Source organism: Cibotium barometz, chromosome 18 (assembly GCF_041138505.1).
Source record: "Cibotium barometz isolate CiBa-2024 chromosome 18, ASM4113850v1, whole genome shotgun sequence".
NCBI lineage: Eukaryota > Viridiplantae > Streptophyta > Polypodiopsida > Cyatheales > Cibotiaceae > Cibotium > Cibotium barometz.
Window position 1 is genome coordinate 8,978,442 of NC_141063.1, and position 20,838 is coordinate 8,999,279.

Genomic DNA, 20,838 nt, shown 5'->3' on the forward strand with positions numbered 1-20,838 from the left:
CTCTATCGCCTGTGCCCCCACCTTCGCCATCCCTCACTCCGTCCCTGCGCTGCCTCCTTGTCAGCGCCTGCACCCCTTTCCCCCTGCGTACTCCTTGCTCCTGGCTGCCTCCTGTCGTCGCCTCTTGCTCCCCCAACCCACTCCCCCCCTTCTTCCGTTGTCGTGGCAGCACCCTCAACTAGTGAGTTGTTCCTTATTTTCGGAAATTTTCAGCCTCTTCTGCTCTTCGCCCCTAGGAGGACTCCATGGAAGCCACTCTGTCTCCCCCGACCGAGGCCGTCGTTACCTACCTTTCATTTTCCGAAGCGGACTTGTAGCTTCTCGCTATGACCGTCGCATCCCTAGAGGCCTCCATTCTGGTTTGCAAGATTGTCGGTAGCCGCCCCGCGCGTCGTCAACTCAAAGATCTCCTTCAGGCTAGCCTTCTAGGTGCGCCTGCAAAGATCGCAGATATACATCTATTGGGGCGTGGCTACTACCAGGTTGAGTCGACTCAGGCCTTCTAGGTACGGCCCAGGCCTTCTTTGCATGGTGGCAACACGGCTTCGACCCGGCATCTGACCCTCTAACTGGAGTTTCAGGCTTTCTCGTGGAAATCTGCTTTCCAGGGCTCAAGAAGGAATACCTTCCCCTTCTCCCGGTGATTGGTGGTGCCCTCGGGAGAGCGATGGAATCCCCCCTCACCGCTGCCTAACCCCTCGCACGAGCAGCCGAGATTCCATCTCTCTGCATCTGTGTTGCCTCGCCGAATTCCATGCCTCACGTGATATATATTCCCAGCCTTCAGGGCAACCCCATTATGCGAAGAGTGGAGTACTTCGGCCTTCCAGGCCAATGTTTCATTTGCAGGCAGATGGATAATCTGGCCAGAGCTTGCTCTCAGCATCAGTCTAGGAGACTGCCCCCGGCAGTTTCCCCTCATACTTCCCACTTAGATCCGCAACCAGGGGGCTGAGGGAGGCGCAAGTTCCCAGGCCGAGGAGCACCAGGTACCAACCATGGATGACCCATCAGCCGGAGAGTGGCGGACGGTTGGCCCCCGCTCAGGTCGGCCTGGCAGTAGAGCTAAGCATCGCCGCCGTGCGCGACAAGTTGGCAGCATGCAAGAGGATTCAATTCTGTCAAAGAACCATTACGAGCACTTATCACAGCACCCACCCACACACGGCAAGCCTCCTCTAGTCACGGAGAGGGCCCCTCCGCACACAACCCCCTCGGATGTGGCAGCCGATTCCACGTCGCATTTCCTCTTCTGGCCTTCAGTGCCCAATGGGGCTGATTGATCCCACCCTCTCTACGTCGAGCCTTCCCTAGTAGCCTTCCTCTCCGATGGATGCCTCTCAGCAGCGTCCCTCTCCAGCCTCTATGCCTTCCTTCTCCCCCTCACCGCCTCCCCTACCCTCGCCTCCGACTCTACCCACAGTCGCTGCTTGTGCCCCTTCCTCTTCTTATGTGCCCCGCACCCCCCCCCCCTCGGGGGGGGGGGGGGGGGGGGGGGGGGGGGGGGGGGGGGGGGGGGGGGGCGGGGCGCCTCTCCAAAGCATTCCCATCAGCCCCCCCGCAGCCCCTGATCCGGAGAGGAGACAGCCAGCGAGTTTCGTTCGTCGCCTAAATCATCGTTTCTCAGAGCCAGTGGAGATGACCGTTGCGGCCTCACCGGTGAGGGCTCTCCCACCTGAGTCTCCAGGCGGGCCCCCCAAGATCTTGGGGCAGCCTTTGGATTATAATTTCTTCCGGTGTCTTCCAACGGATGGGACAGACAGGTTTGAGAAGATTGTAGCCCCTATTCGGGTATGTGTGGTCTTCCACCACTCCAGACCCTCTACGCCACAGAATGGCGTGATGATCTTCTCTTTCCCCTTGAGCGCAGCCCCGGGGACAGTGGGATGCAGAGTCGGTGGCCGCTACCATTCAGGGCCAGGCAGTAGAGCTATCGCACAGACGAGATGAGGAGGCCCACTTTATTTGGATCCATCTTGCCCTAGCAAAAGCCAGATTATTACACATTGATGTGTATTACTTTGCACCAAAGACATCTACCTTTGCACGTGATGTATTGCAAAATGGTCAGTCCCCCTATGCGCCCCTCTTTACAAAGATTGTGGAGTTCGCGAAAATAGGAGGCATCCTTGACACTACTTTGGTGTAAAATCCACCACCATGGTCTTCAACCAATTATACATTACCAGTCCGAAAATCTATAAGGTTAGTCTTCCTTATCCTTAAGGGCATGCAGACCATTGACACTAATCCACGCTTTATGTTATAGGGTATACTTAAACTAAAACGCTTGCATCACTTATAGACCAGTTTACTTTTTGCTAAAAAAGGACAGAGGACATCACACTACAATCAGATTTGCATAAAACCAACATACCTTCCCACATCTTGCATTGGTCGCTTGCCTGCATCTACACCAGAAAGGATGATGACTTCTTTTGTGTTGTTATTACTAGCCCAAACAGCAAAGTTTTTGGCGAACTTTAGCATAGTTCCCTGCTTATAAACAAATAGGGAGAAAACAACAGCTTAATCACTCTCTCTCTCTCTCTCTCTCTCTCTCTCTCTCTCTCTCTCTCTCTCCAGTGTGATTTTTCCTTTTTCTCTCTTACCTGCACACTGCATTTTCATTTTCTCTCTTTTACATTTTCCAAATGGGGGGTAACAAACAATGACTTCTACAACCACATAGAAAAACAGCATACAAACATTTCACTAAAGACGACATGCTTGGGGAAGTGGAATGGCCTCCAAGAGAAACTGAAAGAGGTCATTAACAACATGGATACCTACATCCGTACAGAGAAGCCCACTTCTCCCATGGTCAGCTACACTCGAGATGGCGTCACCGGCGGTCAAGGAGATCCTCAAGCTCCTTGACGCGAGCCATGAGCAAAAGCTTGTAGAGATGAAAGCACCATCACAAGGAGCTCACAGGATTAAAGGAGCAACACACAGCGGAAATAGCAGACCTAAGCGCCTTGCAGGACCATGAGGCAGCCATTAAGGCCTCTCTCCAACTGGAAGAGCTCACCAAGGTATACCACAGATTAACGAGGCTCTTGGGGGCTGAATTGGATACCCTGAAGGCCAACGCTGTCCTTCAAAAGGATTTGGAGGAGGCTAGTGGTGAAATCAAGAAAAAAAAGGGTGGATTTGCCTAAGGATTTACAGGACACCGAGAATAATAATGATGCAACCTCTCAAAGGGGTTAGAGGTGGTGAAGGCCATTTATCGAGATGGTTGAGCTATCAGTACAAAGAGGCGTCCTGCATGACGGGGTGAGATCTATGAGACCACAGACGTGCTTCACATGGCCACCTAGAATTGTCATGGGACCTTGTGGTCCGCCCAAGTGGCTTCCCCAAGACCTACACCAGGGAGAGACATAGTCTTCTACACGGAGACTCATCAAAGTCCCAAGAGGGGGCTACCCAAAGAGTAACATGTGTCATGAGTGCATAACTTAATGGAGATTAATGCAAAAACACAGATTAAGTTGAAGATTAACACAATTCTCCCTCTGCAGAAGTGCGAATGAATGCATGAATTCGACAAGATAGATGCAGACGTAATCTATTGTTAGCCAAATAGTAGCACACACCCACACACAACACCCAAATGATAAAGAATTAGGAGGGTGTTCGCATGATTCCGGGTGAAAAAATCTCCTAGTGAGGGAAAAAGTTGCCCTGGCTATACTAGGTGTGATCACACACATCACTACCATCTTATAAATGTCTACAAAATCCCCCCTGGAGTGATGATGTGAGCATGTACAAGAATATCGTTGATCAATACCCAAAAGGCAATAAACCCAAAGCCTTCGTGAATTAATCTGCCATGTTGTTATGTGTAGACACATGGACCAAGCTGATCTCTCCTGCAGAGAGTCTCTCCCTGACATAATGATAGATCACCTCAATGTGCTTAGTACAAGCATGAAACACTAGGTTCCTCGCAACTACCAATGAGCTCTGACTGTCAGTAAAGATGCAAGAGGAGGATGGCTATCCAACACTCAAATCGGTCAAAAGGCATCTGAGCCATACTCAATTGTTGCTATAAAAGCTACCTTGTACTCAGCTTAACAACTGGAAGTGGCCACTCTTGGATGCTTCTTGCTGAGCCATGAAATACATGAATCACCAAAACGAAAGAAAAAAGCCATTGGTGGACACTCTGGTGTTAGAACATCCAGCCCAGTCAAAATCACTAAAGGCATGCAACTGTAACTCACCCTCGCGGGATAGAACAACCCAAGGTGATGAGTGCCTTGCAAATAGCGGAACACCCGCTTGACAACCTGCCAATGCTGGTTACTAGGCTGTTCATAAATCTACTCAATTGGGACATCCCATACTTAATGTATGGCCTCGTATTACATAGATAGATCAAGCATCTAATATCCTACTGATAGAATGTCTGATCAAAAGTCTTTCCAGAATCCTAAATGCTAAGCCTGACACCTGTCTCAACTGGTGTTGCCACAGGCTTATAATCCTCAAGATTAAATGTTTTAAGCAGTCTATGTATATACTTTGATTGCATCATGACAATCCCATCATCACATTGTGAGAGGTTTTTTGAGCCCTATGAAGTCATGACGTAGACAAGCTTAGATGAGGAAAAGGCAGGTTGTAGAGAGATGGGATGTACGTATACTAGTCTAAAACGAAGTGTGTAGTTGACATAGTATGAAAGCAATATAACCAAGATAAATGGATAAATAGAAATGCCATGTACCTGCTAAAGAGGGTAGCTATGCATGAAGGTACGCAGGGAGAGATCTAGATGATGAAAAAGGAAAGCAAGCGACAGGTAGCAATTTTGTTTTAGAAAGGAAGAGTAGTGTCTTTTTGTTTTTGCAATGAAAGGTTTTTTGTAGAGGGGCACGCAGAATGCCAAAAGGGAGGAAGAAAAGAGAAGAACAAGGATACACCTATTGAGGAGGGTAAGCAATGTGAGTAGGTGAAGCCAGGACCAAAGTAGAGAGGATCAATTGAAGGTTGCAGAGGCAAGCCCAGGATCTCTGACTGGACCTCTGTTGAAACTTGGTGCTACCCAAAACTTTGCTCAGCTGCACTGTGTTTGAAGAAGACCACTTGCAGCGGTGGCTACAAAATTGAATAAGGAGGTTTGAAGCTATGGAGGTTCTCTCAGTTTTTATGTTTTTTTTCTCTTGTTTGAGCCCAGGGTCTCAAGATTGTTGAGCCTATTTTTTAATTTTGCATATACGCAGAAAACAAATTGTTTGAGTCTAAACATGTTGTGAGTGAATGGTTGAGTTTTTGTGCTATGGTGTTTTGGTTGTGTTCCTTTGATTGAGATTGTTGAGAAGATCAATTGTGAGGGAAGTCTATGTTAGTGTCCAGTCAGGGCTGAGTCCAATAGGGTCAGCAGTCATTAGTTGATGACAGCTAAGTGTTAGGATCACACAGCTAAGGGTGTAGTAGGGTAAAATTAGACTTTCTGAGTTGAGAGAGAGTCAATTAGAGTCGAATCTGACCGTCAAAGGTCTCAATCAGACAGTTTTGTGGGCTGAAGGATATCTAACAAAGCCAGCTAGAGGTCAGCTAAGGTGAGATAAGGGATTATGAATTATTGTGGAGTCTAGGGTGTTTGGGGGTTAGTAAGTGTCAGAGGACACAAGAGTGGAAAGGTTTGAGTCAACTGAGTAGAACTGGAACAAGCAGGAGTCACCTGACAATCAAAAGAAAGGTATTGACATGTTCAGTAGGATTCTCAAGCAAGAGATTTGAGGATTGTTGGCTTTGGAGGAGAATCTATAGAGGACATGAAAGTCTAATAAAGTCACCCGGAATCAATCAAGGGTCAACAGCAATCAGTCAAAAATCAGATAAGGTTAGCAACATATGATCAAAGGAGGTTAGCTGAGGTGTTAAGATTGAAGATCAGGGTTGCTGAAAGTCAAATCTGACCTAGGAGGACATTTTGGTGGGTAAGCTGATTCAAACTAAGAGGGTTCAGATGTCCAACTGAATCAGCTAAGAGTCAGACGATAGCTCTTGGGCCAAGTGTTTTTAGTGATTTAGATGCTATAGAGGCAGATTCTGTTTGCTCTTCCCAACGTTGTAAAAACAAAATGCCCAAATAGTAGTGCAATGGACCAAGATCTGACATCTCAAAAAAAAAAGCTTGTAATTCCACCTTAAAGGCTGAAATATTCTCAACATTGGGACCTATGTGAGTAGCATGTCATCAACGTCTAGAACAATGACTAGCAAATCCTCTTTAGTCTTGCCGACACAGAGGGTACTCTCTATTGGACTCTTACAAAACCCATGTGTAACCAAGTATGCATGTATCTTCTTGTATCATGCTATGGGTGCCTGCTTAAGGTCATACAAAGCTTTCTTTAACCTCCAAACTATGGCTTCCCAACCCTTCTCTGAACAAAACCACGAGGTGAGATACATAGACCTCCTCTTGCAAATCATTGTTCAAGATGGAGGTTTTGATGTCCAACTCATGCACATTCCAACAATGATGTGCTACCATGGCAATAATACCCCTAATGGTGGTCATACAAGAAGTGGGAGCAAAGGTCTAATCATAATCAATGCCTTTCTGATGAGCATAACCCTTTGCAACAAGCCTCACCTTCCCAACCCTTCTCTAAACAAAGCCACAAGGGTGAGATACATAGACCTTCTCATGCAAATCACCGTCCAACTGATACACATGATGTGCTACCATGGCAATAATACATCTAATGGTGGTCATACGAGAAGTGGGAGCAAAGGTTTTTGCATGTGATTTTTGCATGCCAAATGGTAGAGTCTATAAGTTATGTACCTTGAGCTAATCCTCAGATTAGCATGCCTAATTCAGCAAGATTAGGGGATCCTCACATTAGGAGATAGCAGGTAGAATCCAAATACAAAGGGCTAAGGTTCAGAATTAATAAAACTAGGCTACTAGCTAACTATAGGAGGTTAGCTATTTATAGCAACAGTTATCACTATATATGTGACATATCGGAAGCCTTCACGCCTCAATCACAACCCTTAAGCACTCTGTAGGAACCTTAATGCAAAACACATGAGAGAAGAGAGAAAGAAAGATATATTAAGCGTCTACTAAAGACCCAATGGGTCTATGAGACCAAAGTGATACAATAATGTCCATGGCATATCTCATCATGGAATGGAAAATAAAACAGAAAGAAAACATAAACATAGCTATCTCACTGGGGTGATACAACACTCTCCATGGAAACTCATCATGGAATACTAAGAACATATAAACATGAGAGCAACATCAGCTCCGAGTAGATGGTATACCACTCTCCAAAATATCAAGCATGGGGCTGATGAGTATGGCCAAGTGGTCTCCCTCAGCTATGTCACGTGGAAAGGCAGCTCAATGGCGGTGAAGCATGTCCTGGATCTGGAGCTGATGAGGTGATCGTGGCCGACATGGGGGGGTCGAGGGCGTCGGGCACGCTGGAGTATGAGAGAGAGAGAGAGAAATGAAATGAAATGAAATGTTATATTAACGTCTTCAAAAGGCCATAATGACCTATGAGACCAAAAGTTACATCATGGTGTATCATCTTTATTTTTCATTTTTTATTTTTCATTAGTTCAAAAAGGAGAGAGATGAATTATGAGCTAACATGCTCTCCCTTATATATGATGTTGATATGTTGGTCGGCCATTTTTGACTGCTATCGGCGGCCAACTGATGTGTCCTCTAACATAAAATATGTAGCATAAAATGCTAACTCTTGCACCTAAATTACTCATAAATGCTACCGACTCTCACACAATGTTGCCGACTAATATTCTACTTCTAGGGATTAGACATGGCACTGCCTTGTGCATGTCACATCCCCTTCTGCTAAGCTTGATGACAAGAATCCAACTTTTTCTGTCTTTGACTTTGGATGACTGTCATCCTCCATTGATTGCTCTAGGATTCCAACTTTGTCATACCTCTTCCCTGACAACTTAACTGAACCTCTTGTTTAGACTCTAATTTCACTCCATGACTGTGCATTTGTTCCAATGTTGTTCCCTTTCATGCATCCCCTTGTCCCTGAACAAAGCATTGACTTATGATTGATGACTGAGGTTGATCATGAGGCTGCTGCTGTTGTTCTGTGATATGCAGCGGAAGTCTTTGTATTGGTTCATCCTGTCACACAATATGCTCACACCGTCTTCTGTATCCTGAGTTTCGTGAGTTTAGCAATCCATTTCATTTACTTCAAACTTTAAAGAGTTGAGAGAGAGAGATATGAACACTGTACACCAGATGGGGTCCCGAATTACCCACTGAAGGGCCCCCTATCCCGATAACGAGATAGTATTTGCTTTATTACTTTAGAGAGAATGACTTTGGACTGTAGATAAGCCAAACGCAAGATCTCGGAGGATCGGAGTATGGCTGATCTGTACACTGCTGTAGAAACACCTCGATGACTTGATCTCGAGCATGCACTCCTCCCAAGGGCATGAGGAAGGGCTGCACACCTGAGGCTCAAAGAAGAAGAAGGTGGACTGTTCTACACACTGTTAGAATGCTGAAAACACATATGAATGCTGAGTTACCTTCACCAGATGACTGCTGAATGTGCTGATGATGCAGAGAAGGCTGGACACTGATGCAAACAACTGTTTCAAGGCTGGAAACTGCTGTAGACTGTTGCTTCAGGGCTGGATTCTGCTGTGGACAGAAACGCAGGTGTCTAGAGAGGGTTGTGGACTGAAATGCATGACCAACTGATGACTGTAGTGCTGCTGCTGTACGGCTGGAGCAAAACGCAGGTAGACTGCTGTAAGGCTGCACCAAAACGCAGGTATGAAGGCTGATTTGCTGGCGTTAACTATGATGGACTGTGGGCTGAATCTGGGGGACTGTAAGGGACTGAATCAGGGCTGCTTTTGTGCTGAAAACAGGCTGATTAGAGGCTGATAGCAGGCGCCTAGGGCTGGACTGAAGCTATGGTTCTCAAGGGCTGGAGAAGAGAGCTTATGGGCACTAGGGCTGGATTAGTCTTGGGCTGAAAGAAAGAGAGAGGAGAGCTCTTAGCACAATGAAGACTGAATGAGCAAAAGAGGCTCTAAGCAAGCCTATTTATACTAACTGGAGGTTGGTCATTTAATAAAGTTAATATTTATAAATGCCCAATAATGCAAATAATGATAAATAAATACTAATAAATATGGAAAAATACCAGATAAATCCCAGTAAATTCCCTAAGGCTTTGGGGATGTTCTAAATGATGCACAGGCATATGTATGCATATTATGCAAGATGCAGAGTGCTTTCTGATGCAAACCCTAAGGCTTCTACTGACTCTACATGCATGAATGATTCTCTCCAAGTGGGTTAAGGGACTTGACTGACTGACTGACCCACTAAGGCTGAGGAATGACCTACGTAGCTCGTGCCTGACTTATCCTGGACTGAGGATGTACAATGGGGTCACGGCGTACGACAAATATCATCCTATTGGGTTCTAAAACTGTACAAATGCTGCACTTCTGATGATGAGCCATCTTGTCACCATGCACTGAGTGCAGAGTGCATGTGACATTCCCTCCAGATTAGCTTGGCGGCAGGTTCATGGCTTCCAAGTAGTCCGCCAATAACTGGGGATACTCGTGGAAGAACTCCTCGTCGAGCCATACGGCTTCGTGGGTGCCTCGATCGCGGAACTTCGTATAGAACTGCCGAATCCGTCGACCGGAACCATGCTTCCATCGATGGAGAAGGATCTGTTCAGGCTCAATAACTTCTGCCTCGTCTACCACGTCTGGCTGCTGTTCATCTGAAACATCAAACACTTCTGGACCAACATATGGTTTTAGCCAAGAAACATGGAGAACATCATGCATTGTCCAACTGGCAGGCAACTTTAACTTCATTGAGACATCACTTATCTTCTTAACTATTGGAAAAGGGCCAAAACTACGGAAAGAAAGCTTGGGACAACGTTTGCCCACTTGTTTCAATCTCTGCTTCATGATACGCAAATAGACCCAATCCCCTTCCTTGAAGTGGACATCTCGTCTAGATTTATTTGCCTGTCTGCTATATGCTTCCTGAGCTTTGGTCAAGCGGTCTTTGACTGACTCAATAATCTCGGAAAATGCTTCCGTGGTTTTATTAGCCTCTAAAGATGGAGACACCATTCTCGTCAAAAGAGAAGAAAAACGGCGACAAAAGGCTGCTTCATATGGAGTCCGTCCGACACTGGATGAATGCGTGTCGTTTAAGATAGCTTGGACCAACGGAAGATAGTGCTCCCATTTGGACTGCTGGTCATGACAATATGACTTGAGGACATCAAAGGCCAACTGGTTATAAATTTCTGTCTGGCCATCTGCCTGGGGATGGAATGCACTAGACAACTGCAACTTAGTTCCAAAGTTTTCAAATAATGCCCTCCAGAAATGCGAGGTAAACTTGGAATCTCTATCTGATGTTATGGTGCTAGGCAAACCACAAATTGGATACCAATGCTTGAGAAAGAGACGGGCTACGTCCTCGGCTGTGGCCGTATGCTTGCATGGGATGAGCATGCAGAACTTACTAAAGCGATCCACAATGGTAAAACACTGAGTGTTACGGGATCCAGAGGATGCTGGTAGAGGCCCTACAAAGTCCATAGATATGTCGATGAAAGGTCCGTCGGGGATGGGCAAAGGTTGAAGTAAACCTGCCTTCTTTGTATGGGGAACCTTGACTTTTTGACAAATCTTACAGGCTTGTACATGTGCATAGACATCACGCCTCATCTTTGGCCAATAAAAGGACCGTTCTAATTTCTCGAGGGTATTGTTGATACCCCTATGTCCTCCAACTAAGGAGTCATGGGCATCATGGAGAAGAGCGGAACGCTTTTCCCGAGTAACACAGAGACGGTTCTTGTAGAACAACCAACCGTTCTATACTGAATAGTGGCCAGGCTCAGAAGTGAGGGCCAAACTATACTGAGTACCAAACTCAGGGGAGTCGACATATTGGTCTTTCATACTATCCAAGTCCTTCCCCGTGATTTCGAGAATGGTAGCTTCTTGGACTGCCTGGACGCTGGACTTTCGACTGAGAGCATCTGCTACTGGGTTATGCTTACCAGGGATGTATTCAATCATACCTCCAAACTGTTGGAAGATTTGACTCCACCTGGCCTGTCGATCACTCCACTGGGCACTTGGCATAGTCTGAAGCCACTTAAGTGCTTGGTGGTCTGTTTTCACTGTGAAAGCCTGTCCATAAAGAAAAGGCTTCCAATGTTTGAGCGCTGTGATCACACCCAAAAGCTCTTTGTCATATACCGAATAATTCTTTTCAGCGACATCCAACTTTCTACTGTAATAAGCCACGGGTCTATTGTCCTGCTGGAGGACTGCACCTATGGCTACATTGCTGGCATCGGTGATGACCTCGAAAGGTTCGTCCCATGATGCTAACTTTAATACAGGTGCTTCTGAGGCAGCTTTCTGGAGTGCACGGAATGCATCAAGTGCCTTACCTGTAACTGAGACTTTCTGCTTGCGAGTCTTCACCCCCTTGAGCAAGTCGGTAAGAGGTGCTGCAAGGTTGGAAAACTGATGGACATGTGTGCTATAGGCCTGACAAAGACCTACGAATGAACGGATTTCTTGGGCGGTCTTAGGAATATCCCAATCTAAGATCTCTTGAACCTTTGAGGGGTCCAGTTTAATCCCATCGGAACCGATGATGTAGCCCAAATACTGAACTTCCTTAACACCAAAGATAGACTTTTTGGCATTTATGTAGAGCTGATTATCTCGCAAAAGTTGCAAGACTTTCTCCACATCTTTCTCATGCTGCTCCGCAGTGGCTGAGAAGACTAGTATGTCATCAAGGAATATGAAGACACACTTTCCAATGTGGACTGCGAAAATCCTAGACATCATCTTATTGAACGTTGCGGGTGCATTTGTAAGCCCAAAAGGCATGACTACGAACTCGTAGTGACCACGCTCTGTCCTGAAAGCTGTTTTTGGAATGTCAGCTTCAAAAATGCGGACCTGATGGTAACCACTCTTGAGGTCGATCTTAGTGAAAAATTTAGCACCGTCTAAACGCTCCAAAATGTACTCTATCCTGGGCATAGGAAACTTGTTCTTGATAGTGAGTTTGTTTAATGCCCTGTAGTCTACACAAAGGCGTGCAGACTTGTCCTTCTTTTGGACAAATAGGATAGGTGCAGCAAATGGGGAGGAAGAAGGCCGAATGAATCCGGCTCGGAGAAGCTCAGATAACGGCTTTTCCAACTCGCCCTCTAAAGTCTTGGAAAGACGATAGGGAAACCTGCTAGGAGGGTCTGATCCAGGGACCAAATCAATGTGATGGTCCTCAAGGCGAGAGGGTGGGAGACTGGGTGGGAGATCGTCCCTAAGCATAATGTCCTGGTGTCTGGATAGGAGGTCTGCTAACTGAGGGACTGAAGATGTAATGGATGCTACTAATGAGGGAGGGTCTGCTTGAGCACGAACATAAAGGAGTGCTCCTTCTGCTCCCTTGCGGATAGCTCGTCGGGCCTGGAGATGCGAAATCAATGGGATGCCAAGAATGCTTCTATCCCCCCGAATCATGACAGGCTCAGGAAAACCTTTACAAATAGTAAAAGTGTCCTGCCCCCAATTGGGAATAGGCTCATACTGACGGAACCACTGAATTCCTAAGATCATGTCACACCCTAACAGAGGGGAGACGATGAAATCTCGTTGAAATGAGGCCTTCTGAACTTCAAAGGCAAACTGCTGTGCCTTCTGGGAAATGTGGGTGCGAAGACCAGGTGTAAACCCGTCCACATCCAGATGATATGGGACTAAAGTGCAGTTCAATTTATTAGCCAACTGGGGAGAGATGGCGTCTTCAGAACTACCCATATCGAAAAGGACTACAAACTGTCGGCCCTGGGCAGAGCCATAAGCTCGGATAAGGCTCTTCTGAGCAGCATCGCTCTCACCCTCCTGCTTAGCATCAAATACCACGGATGGTATAGGATGCATAGAAGGTAAAAGTTGAATTGCATTTGAGGTAGTAGGCGGGGCTGGAGGAGCTGGGGAAGCTGTGGCAACTGTGGCAGAAGGAGCTTTGGCAGCTTGTGCCGCTTGCCATTTGTGGCAATCCTTCTTACCATGCCCTATAATATGACAGAAAAAACATCTATTTTCTGACTGGTACTTCTTTTGCTCCTCTGGAGGAAGATAACCTCCAGTAATGCCTGCTTTAGCCTTTTCATCAGGGGTTTTCTTAGGTTCTTTATCCTTTTTACCCCCTGAACTGGAGCTATTACTGCTGTCCTTCTTAGCATCTTTAGAAGATGCGTTACCTTTCCCTCTCTGTGCAGCTGATTGCTGCTGCTGGGGTTTGGTACTGGACTGAGATGTCTGCTTGGGCTTGCCCCCGTTGAGCTTCATTTCTTCATTCTGAGCGAGAGTCAGAGCCCGGTCATATGTACTTGGTTCAAAGTTACGAACTGTGAACCGAATGTTGGAGTCCAATCCACGAATGTATTGCTCCATCTTGGCCTGCTCAGATAACCCTAACTGCTGTGCTAAAGTAATAACCTTACCGGAAAACTGAAGCACTGGGGAACCGTTCTGTCTGAGTCCATAGAACTCGTCTTTCAGACCGGTCATGTACTGGGGCGGGAGAAATCTGGTCTTCAGGTCATGGACAAAGATGTCCCAGTCAAAGGCTGTGACACCTGTGGCCTGGTCAGTATGAATACTAGACCAATGCTGCCACCAAGTGACTGCCTCACCAGTGAGATGGGGAGCCGCTAAGTGGACTTTGTCTTGTGGGTCTGTGATCCTAGCTAATGGAAAATGTGCATTAAACTGATGAACAAATTGATTAACTGAAGAATGATCACACTTACCATCATACTTGCTGAAATTCGGTTGACTGCGAATGATGGTGGTTGAAGCTGCTGTGGGATGCTGGCTGGTGACACCTATGACTGGGGAGACTGAGGAGAGCTGCTGATACCTCAAGTGTATGGCCTCCTTTTCCCGTTGGTGTTCGAGTAACATACGTTCTCGATCAAGCTCACGTTGGTGTTCCCGAGCGGCGAGTTCAGTCTGACGCTGGTCTTCGTCGATCCTGCGTTGGGCTTCCTCATAGTCCCGTCTTTCTTCTTTTTCTCTTCGCCTTCGGGCCTCGTCCTCTCTCCTTTGTTGTTCCATCTGAAAGAAGAGGGAGATGTAGTCGGGTGCTGCTGGAGGTGTAGAAGGACGTGCTGCTCCTGCCTCCAAGAGTTGGAGACGCTCCATGAGTAGCTGGTTCTGAGCTCTAAGAAGAGCTATGGTGTCTGCTGTAGGCGGAAGAACAAGGTCTCCTTCGGGGGAGACGTCTTCCGGCTGATGAGTACTCTCTCCTGTAGACATGATGCTGAAAACGCATGAGCAACTGATGACTGTAGTGCTGCTGCTGTACGGCTGGAGCAAAACGCAGGTAGACTGCTGTAAGGCTGCACCAAAACGCAGGTATGAAGGCTGATTTGCTGGCGTTAACTATGATGGACTGTGGGCTGAATCTGGGGGACTGTAAGGGACTGAATCAGGGCTGCTTTTGTGCTGAAAACAGGCTGATTAGAGGCTGATAGCAGGCGCCTAGGGCTGGACTGAAGCTATGGTTCTCAAGGGCTGGAGAAGAGAGCTTATGGGCACTAGGGCTGGATTAGTCTTGGGCTGAAAGCAAGAGAGAGGAGAGCTCTTAGCACAATGAAGACTGAATGAGCAAAAGAGGCTCTAAGCAAGCCTATTTATACTAACAGGAGGTTGGTCATTTAATAAAGTTAATATTTATAAATGCCCAATAATGCAAATAATGATAAATAAATACTAATAAATATGGAAAAATACCAGATAAATCCCAGTAAATTCCCTAAGGCTTTGGGGATGTTCTAAATGATGCACAGGCATATGTATGCATATTATGCAAGATGCAGAGTGCTTTCTGATGCAAACCCTAAGGCTTCTACTGACTCTACATGCATGAATGATTCTCTCCAAGTGGGTTAAGGGACTTGACTGACTGACTGACCCACTAAGGCTGAGGAATGACCTACGTAGCTCGTGCCTGACTTATCCTGGACTGAGGATGTACAATGGGGTCACGGCGTACGACAAATATCATCCTATTGGGTTCTAAAACTGTACAAATGCTGCACTTCTGATGATGAGCCATCTTGTCACCATGCACTGAGTGCAGAGTGCATGTGACATGTTCCCGGGAAGCCACTGAGGTACTCCTTTGAGGACAAATGCCCTTGTGATGCAAGTATAACGCCCCTCGGGTGGAGGTTAGTCACACGATGAAGGTAGGGTGGGTGTGGCTACTAGTCAAGACATGACTACTAGTCTGGATATGGGAACTTCACATATTCATATGTGAAGCTGCGGGACCTCCAGTGCTTGGTAATGTGGCTGCACTTGATGCTCATACCAATGTGACATAGCGGAAGCCTTCATGCTTTAATCATAGCCCTTAAGCACTCTATAGGAACCTTAATGCAAAACATGTAGCATAAAATGCTGACTGAGTTAGCACCTAAATTACTGATATTCTATTGTTGCCATCTAGCAACTGGAAGAAACACCCATCTGCTCAGTTGTATCCGATAAAATGTCTAGGGCTCATGATCCTTCCGGAACCTTCCCAGAACATAAATACAAAAAATCTCCAAGATAGCTAGTCCATACATGTACACCATGAGCCATACATGTACACCATGTCAGGTCCCACAAGCCACACATGTACTATCATGTCAGGCTACATCAACCATACATGTACTGTCATGTCACGCTCCATATGCCAAACAAACACACCATGTCAGGCTACACCAACCATACATGTATGTCATGTCAGGCTCCACATGCCACACATGAACAGTAGAAAAATAGAAGCTGTAAGGAATTTTGTGACAAAGTCTCAACCCATCTTCTGGCCCCTAGTGTGGTGTACTGTGCAGATTTGTCATCTCTTTTTGTCTGGCATGCTAATATGTATTTTCAGTTTTCATGATTGATAAGATTTTCATGTACAATTGCCCTTCCACCTGCATGCTTGCGCTCTTTATGAAAAACTATCTGCTCAGGTTGCAATACCTCCTCAAGTCCATCCACTTCTGGTGGATCTTCCAAAATTGGTTCCATAGGAAGTGATCCCACCTAAGGCCTCAACAAACTGACATGAAAGGCATCGTGTATTTTCCAGTGATCAGGTAATACCAATCTTTATGCCACTTCATTTATTTTTTGCAAAATTTGGAATGGCCCGTAATACCTGTTTGAAAGCTTAGAAAACCAGCCTTCTTTACATGGCCGCTTCCGAAGACGTGCTTTCTCAAACTTACGTCATACCCGATCACCTTCCTTGAAAACCACCCCTTGCTTGTGTTTGTCAGCTGCCTTTTTCTACTGTCACCATTTGGTCCAGCTCCATTTCTAGAGTCAGATCTATGGGACTATCACTCCATAGAGTGGCCAGATTTGTGCCATGTTCACATGGGGCGAGGCTAGTGTCCCATGTGAAAGGGCCAGTTTTTTGGTGTCACATGGACGGGAGCCAGATTCGTGCCACCCGTGTGTGAGCGGTGCTGCGTCACATGGACGGGAACCAGTTACGTGCCACCCGTGTGTGACTTGCTCCGTGCTGTATGGATGGGAGCCTGTTGGTGCCACCCATGTATGGCCAGGATAACGTCTTATCTATGGGATTGTCACTCCATAGGAAGATGAGGACATATCTTTATATTTCTGTCGCGCCAGTTTTGTGCCCAATAGGAACCTCTTGTACAAGTTTCATGAAAGGGAGATTTCGTCTATTATATGTGCACATGCATTTCTGCCTGCATGCATAAATTTGTTTTTGCATGACTTGTTTGCATGTGTCTGCCTCTTATGTCGTGCAAGCATACTGGACGGGGATGCCCCCAGTGTACCGTGGAGTGCTGTTTGCTGACTTGGTGGTGTGGCATGTGAACATGTGGTAAGTATTTTTCATTTTGGCCTTTTTAAAAGGTAAAATCCATAAACTAGAGTAAACCTTAATATTTATAAGGTATTGTGTTCACACCCATTTAAAATAGGGACTGGACATTTGCTTATGAGGGGGGGAGGCCAAAGTAATAAGTTGGTTTAACGTTTTATAACCTTTAAAAAAAGCCTTGCATGGAACTCTTCTGGTAAATACCCACGTGTGGGTTGGTGGTTACTCTTTCCTCCTCCACGGCTGTTGTACCCGCCTTCTTCACGCCTGCTATACCCGCCTCATTGCAGCCTTGTTGTACCTAGCTGTACCTGCCTAAGGACCTGCTGTACCTGCCTAAGGACCTGTTGTACCTGGCTATACCCGCCTAAGGAGCTGCTGTACCTACAAACAGAGCTGACTATCCACTTGTACCTGCAAACAGAGCTGACTGCCCACGTGTATCTGATGTGCTAGCTACCCACGTGCACCTACAAACTGTATGTACTTGCTGCCATATTTGTACCGGTTGATTGCTCTATTTACAATAGTTGATTGTATCCATTTGGAGTACAACAAAAAGGGAAATGGTCTTCTTTGCTGAGATTTGAATTAAATCCTATGCCAGGTATTTGTTTCTATATTTTTATTTCAAATTCAGATAACAATTAAAAGTTAAATGTTGTTATTTCAAGCTTTGTGTAGGTAAGTTTCTTCTCCACTTGCATACACCTTAGAAGGCCAATGGGTAGTGGTTTCGCCCATGATTGCCCTGACCGCGCCCTCACCTATGGAAGAGCCAATGAAGGTCATGAGGGTATGAGGAAAAACCATGTACAAAGTTTATTTGGGAGAACCGGGATACGTTCCCTCCGCGGTGTATCACTGTTGCCTGTGTTAGTACGGGCGTGCCCGTTTGTGCACGGTCCCGGAAGACCAGTGAAAGGCAAGTGTGCACCCAATGAAGGTGGGAATGAGCCTGTGATTTGAGGCTACTCCGACCAACATCTCTTCATTGACTTGAACCAGTTTTATTTGGTTGTTTTCACTCCCTTGTGGAGAAATCTAGCCTGTCAAGCCCATGACACTGTACAAATATAAATACTCCAAGAAATACAAAAAGTATTGAGGGGGAGGCCGGCCCTTGTGCTGGTGTCATTTGTATTTTCAGTATTTCCAGTATTTGTGTTGCTGATGTTGTTTCCATTGTTTAATATCAGTTAAAATGAGTGTTCTAAATATGTATATATTGTCTTCCGATCTGTAGGCCTCCTGTAGGGAGTGGTCACATTGGTATCAGAGCCCGGTAGTCTCTCTTTCTCAAGAGGAGACACGGAATTTTAAGATCGGAAGCAAGTATGAACACTTAATTCAATGGACAGCCAAGGCAACCCATTGGAAGTGCCGAATTCGAGGGGCCAATCAAGTGCTTCACCAGATTCCAATGCATTGCATGGAAGGCATAAAGCCTCGTGAGAGAGTCTATGACAATGCATACATGGGACAGCCATCCCATGGTAAAGAACCCATACATAAGGAAGAGCCCAATGCATTGAGGGCTGAGTTGGAGCACATGAAGAGGCTCTTGCAGGCAAAAGAACAAGAGCTGAAATTCTTGCATGAAGACCCCCATGTACAAAGTGTCATAGAAACCAAGAAAGCTGATGCTATGGTGGACATGACTTTTGAGTCTATGGCTCGAGAAGTGGGCAAGAAGCCAAGGGAGTTGGCACTCACTTATCTTATCTGAAAGGGTGACCTTAAAGAGGGAGAGGATGGACAGCTTATGTTCAAGAAACCACCCCATTTGCAGCATGGAGACCCAACCTCTCAAAGGTTGAGATCATATTTGCATAAAGAAGAAGTATCAGTCACCTCTCGCCATGCATCCACTCCTCATGGCACAGGAGAAAACAGATTCATGCATGCCGAAGGCCATTTGGATTCCAAGTATGTACATCATGGGGACAGTGGTCGGCATGCAAGCCAAAAGACCTTGCCTATTGAGTTGTCTCGTGGCGAGACAAGGCATCTTTCAGCGAGGTCACATGCAATGGGGCCACAAGAACCAAAGACCCATGTCACTTTGGCTAGTGGAACACCTAAGATTACCCATGAAGCTCATGCAGAGAGAGCTGCCCCGTTGGACAAGGGCAAGAGAAAGAGGCAAGAACTTGAGCCTCATGCTAAAAAGCTCAAGGAGTTCAAGGCTGGGAACAAGTCAGTGAAGTTTGATGCCTATCATGGGCAGTTTGATGCTTCTAAGGTGCTTGCTTTTGTGGCCCAGTTTGATATTACATTTAGCGAAGAGGACTTCACTGAGAAGTCCAAGATCCGTCAAGCAAGCATGTTTTTGAAGGGGACAACTGCCCATTGGTGGATCACTGAAAAGACCACCAATGACCCCATTTGCACTTGGAAAGAGTTTAAGGACAAATTTTATGCCCAATTCTTGCCACCAAATGCAGAGCATACACTCACATTAAAGTGGGATAGACTTGATCAAAAGAATAATGAGAGTGTGCAGCAATATGTGAGCAAATTTTGGAAAGTTTTGCTCAAGGTTACTCCTTTCATCCAACTCTCCAAGGATGAAAAGAAAAGAAAGTCTCGTTCCAGGTTGCAACCAGCCTATCATTCGGGCATTGAATTGCACCCGAAACACACTCTACTGCAACTTATAGCATCTGCTCTTGCTACGGAGCAATTGGTGGTCAAAATCAAGCAAGATCAAGGTGGTTCCAAGGGCAAAGAGAAGGCTGTCCCAAACCTGTAAAAAAGTCGTGCCATCCGTGTGTGACTTGCTCCGTGCTATATGGACGGGAGCCTGCTCGTGCTACCCGTGTATGGCCAGGATGGCGTCTTCCCTATGGGACTATCACTCCATAGGAAAACAAGGAGATATCTTTATATTTCTGTTGCACCAGTTTTGTGCCGACGGGAACCTCTTGTACAAGTTTCATGAAAGGGAGATTTCGTCTATTATATGTGCACATGCATTTATGCCTGCATGCATAAATTTGTTTTTGCATGACTTGTTTGCGTGTGTCTGCCTGTATGCCGTGCCAGTACACTCGACGGGGACGCTCCCAGTGTACCATGGAGTGCTGTTTGCTGACTTGGTGGTGTGGCGTGTGAACAGGTGGTAAGTATTTTTCATTTTGGCCTTTTTAAAAGGTAAAATCCATAAACTAGAGTAAACCTTAATATTTATAAGGTATTGTATTCACATCCATTTAAAATAGGGGCTGGACATTTCCTTATGAGGAGGTGGGCCCAAAGTAATAAGTTGATTTAAGATTTTATAACCTTTAAAAAAAGCCTTGCATGGAACTCTTTTGGTAAATACCCATGTGTGGGTTGGTGGTTACTCTTTCCTTCTTCACGGCTGCTGTACTTGTCTCCTCACCAGTGAAAGGCAAGTGTGCACCCAGTGAAGGTGGAAATGAGCCTGTGATTTGAGGCTACTTCGACCAACACCTCTTCATCGACTTGAGAACCAATTTTATTTGGTTGTTTTCACTCCCTTGTGGAGAAATCTGGCCTGTCAAGCCCGTGACACTTGTACAAATATAAATACTCCAAGAAATACAAAAAGTATTGAGGGGGGAGCCCGCCCTTTCCGGCCCCAGTGTTGGTGCCATTTGTATTTTCAGTATTTTCAGTATTTGTGTTGCTGATGTTGTTTCCATTGTTTAATATCAGTTAGATTGAGTGTTCTATAATCATCTGTTGCAAAGATTTCATCTTTTGTTCGTAAGATAGGTGGAAGCACCACCTTGCCATAGACTATCTCAAACAGAGCCTTATTTGTTGAAGAATGTACCTTATTTGTTGAAGAATGTACCGTG

At 46.0% G+C, this 20,838-nt stretch overlaps 1 protein-coding gene across 1 annotated transcript in view; it reads right to left on the bottom strand.

Annotated features, from left to right (window-relative positions):
- The window catches only part of LOC147628889 (clast3-like protein), a 56,717-nt gene that overhangs the window by 15,817 nt on the left and 20,062 nt on the right, over window positions 1–20,838 (bottom strand). The window contains exon 4 of the mRNA XM_086812067.1: window positions 2,378–2,496. Coding sequence (XP_086668193.1) covers window positions 2,378–2,496 — 119 coding nt within the window. The remainder of the gene's footprint in view (window positions 1–2,377; window positions 2,497–20,838) is intronic.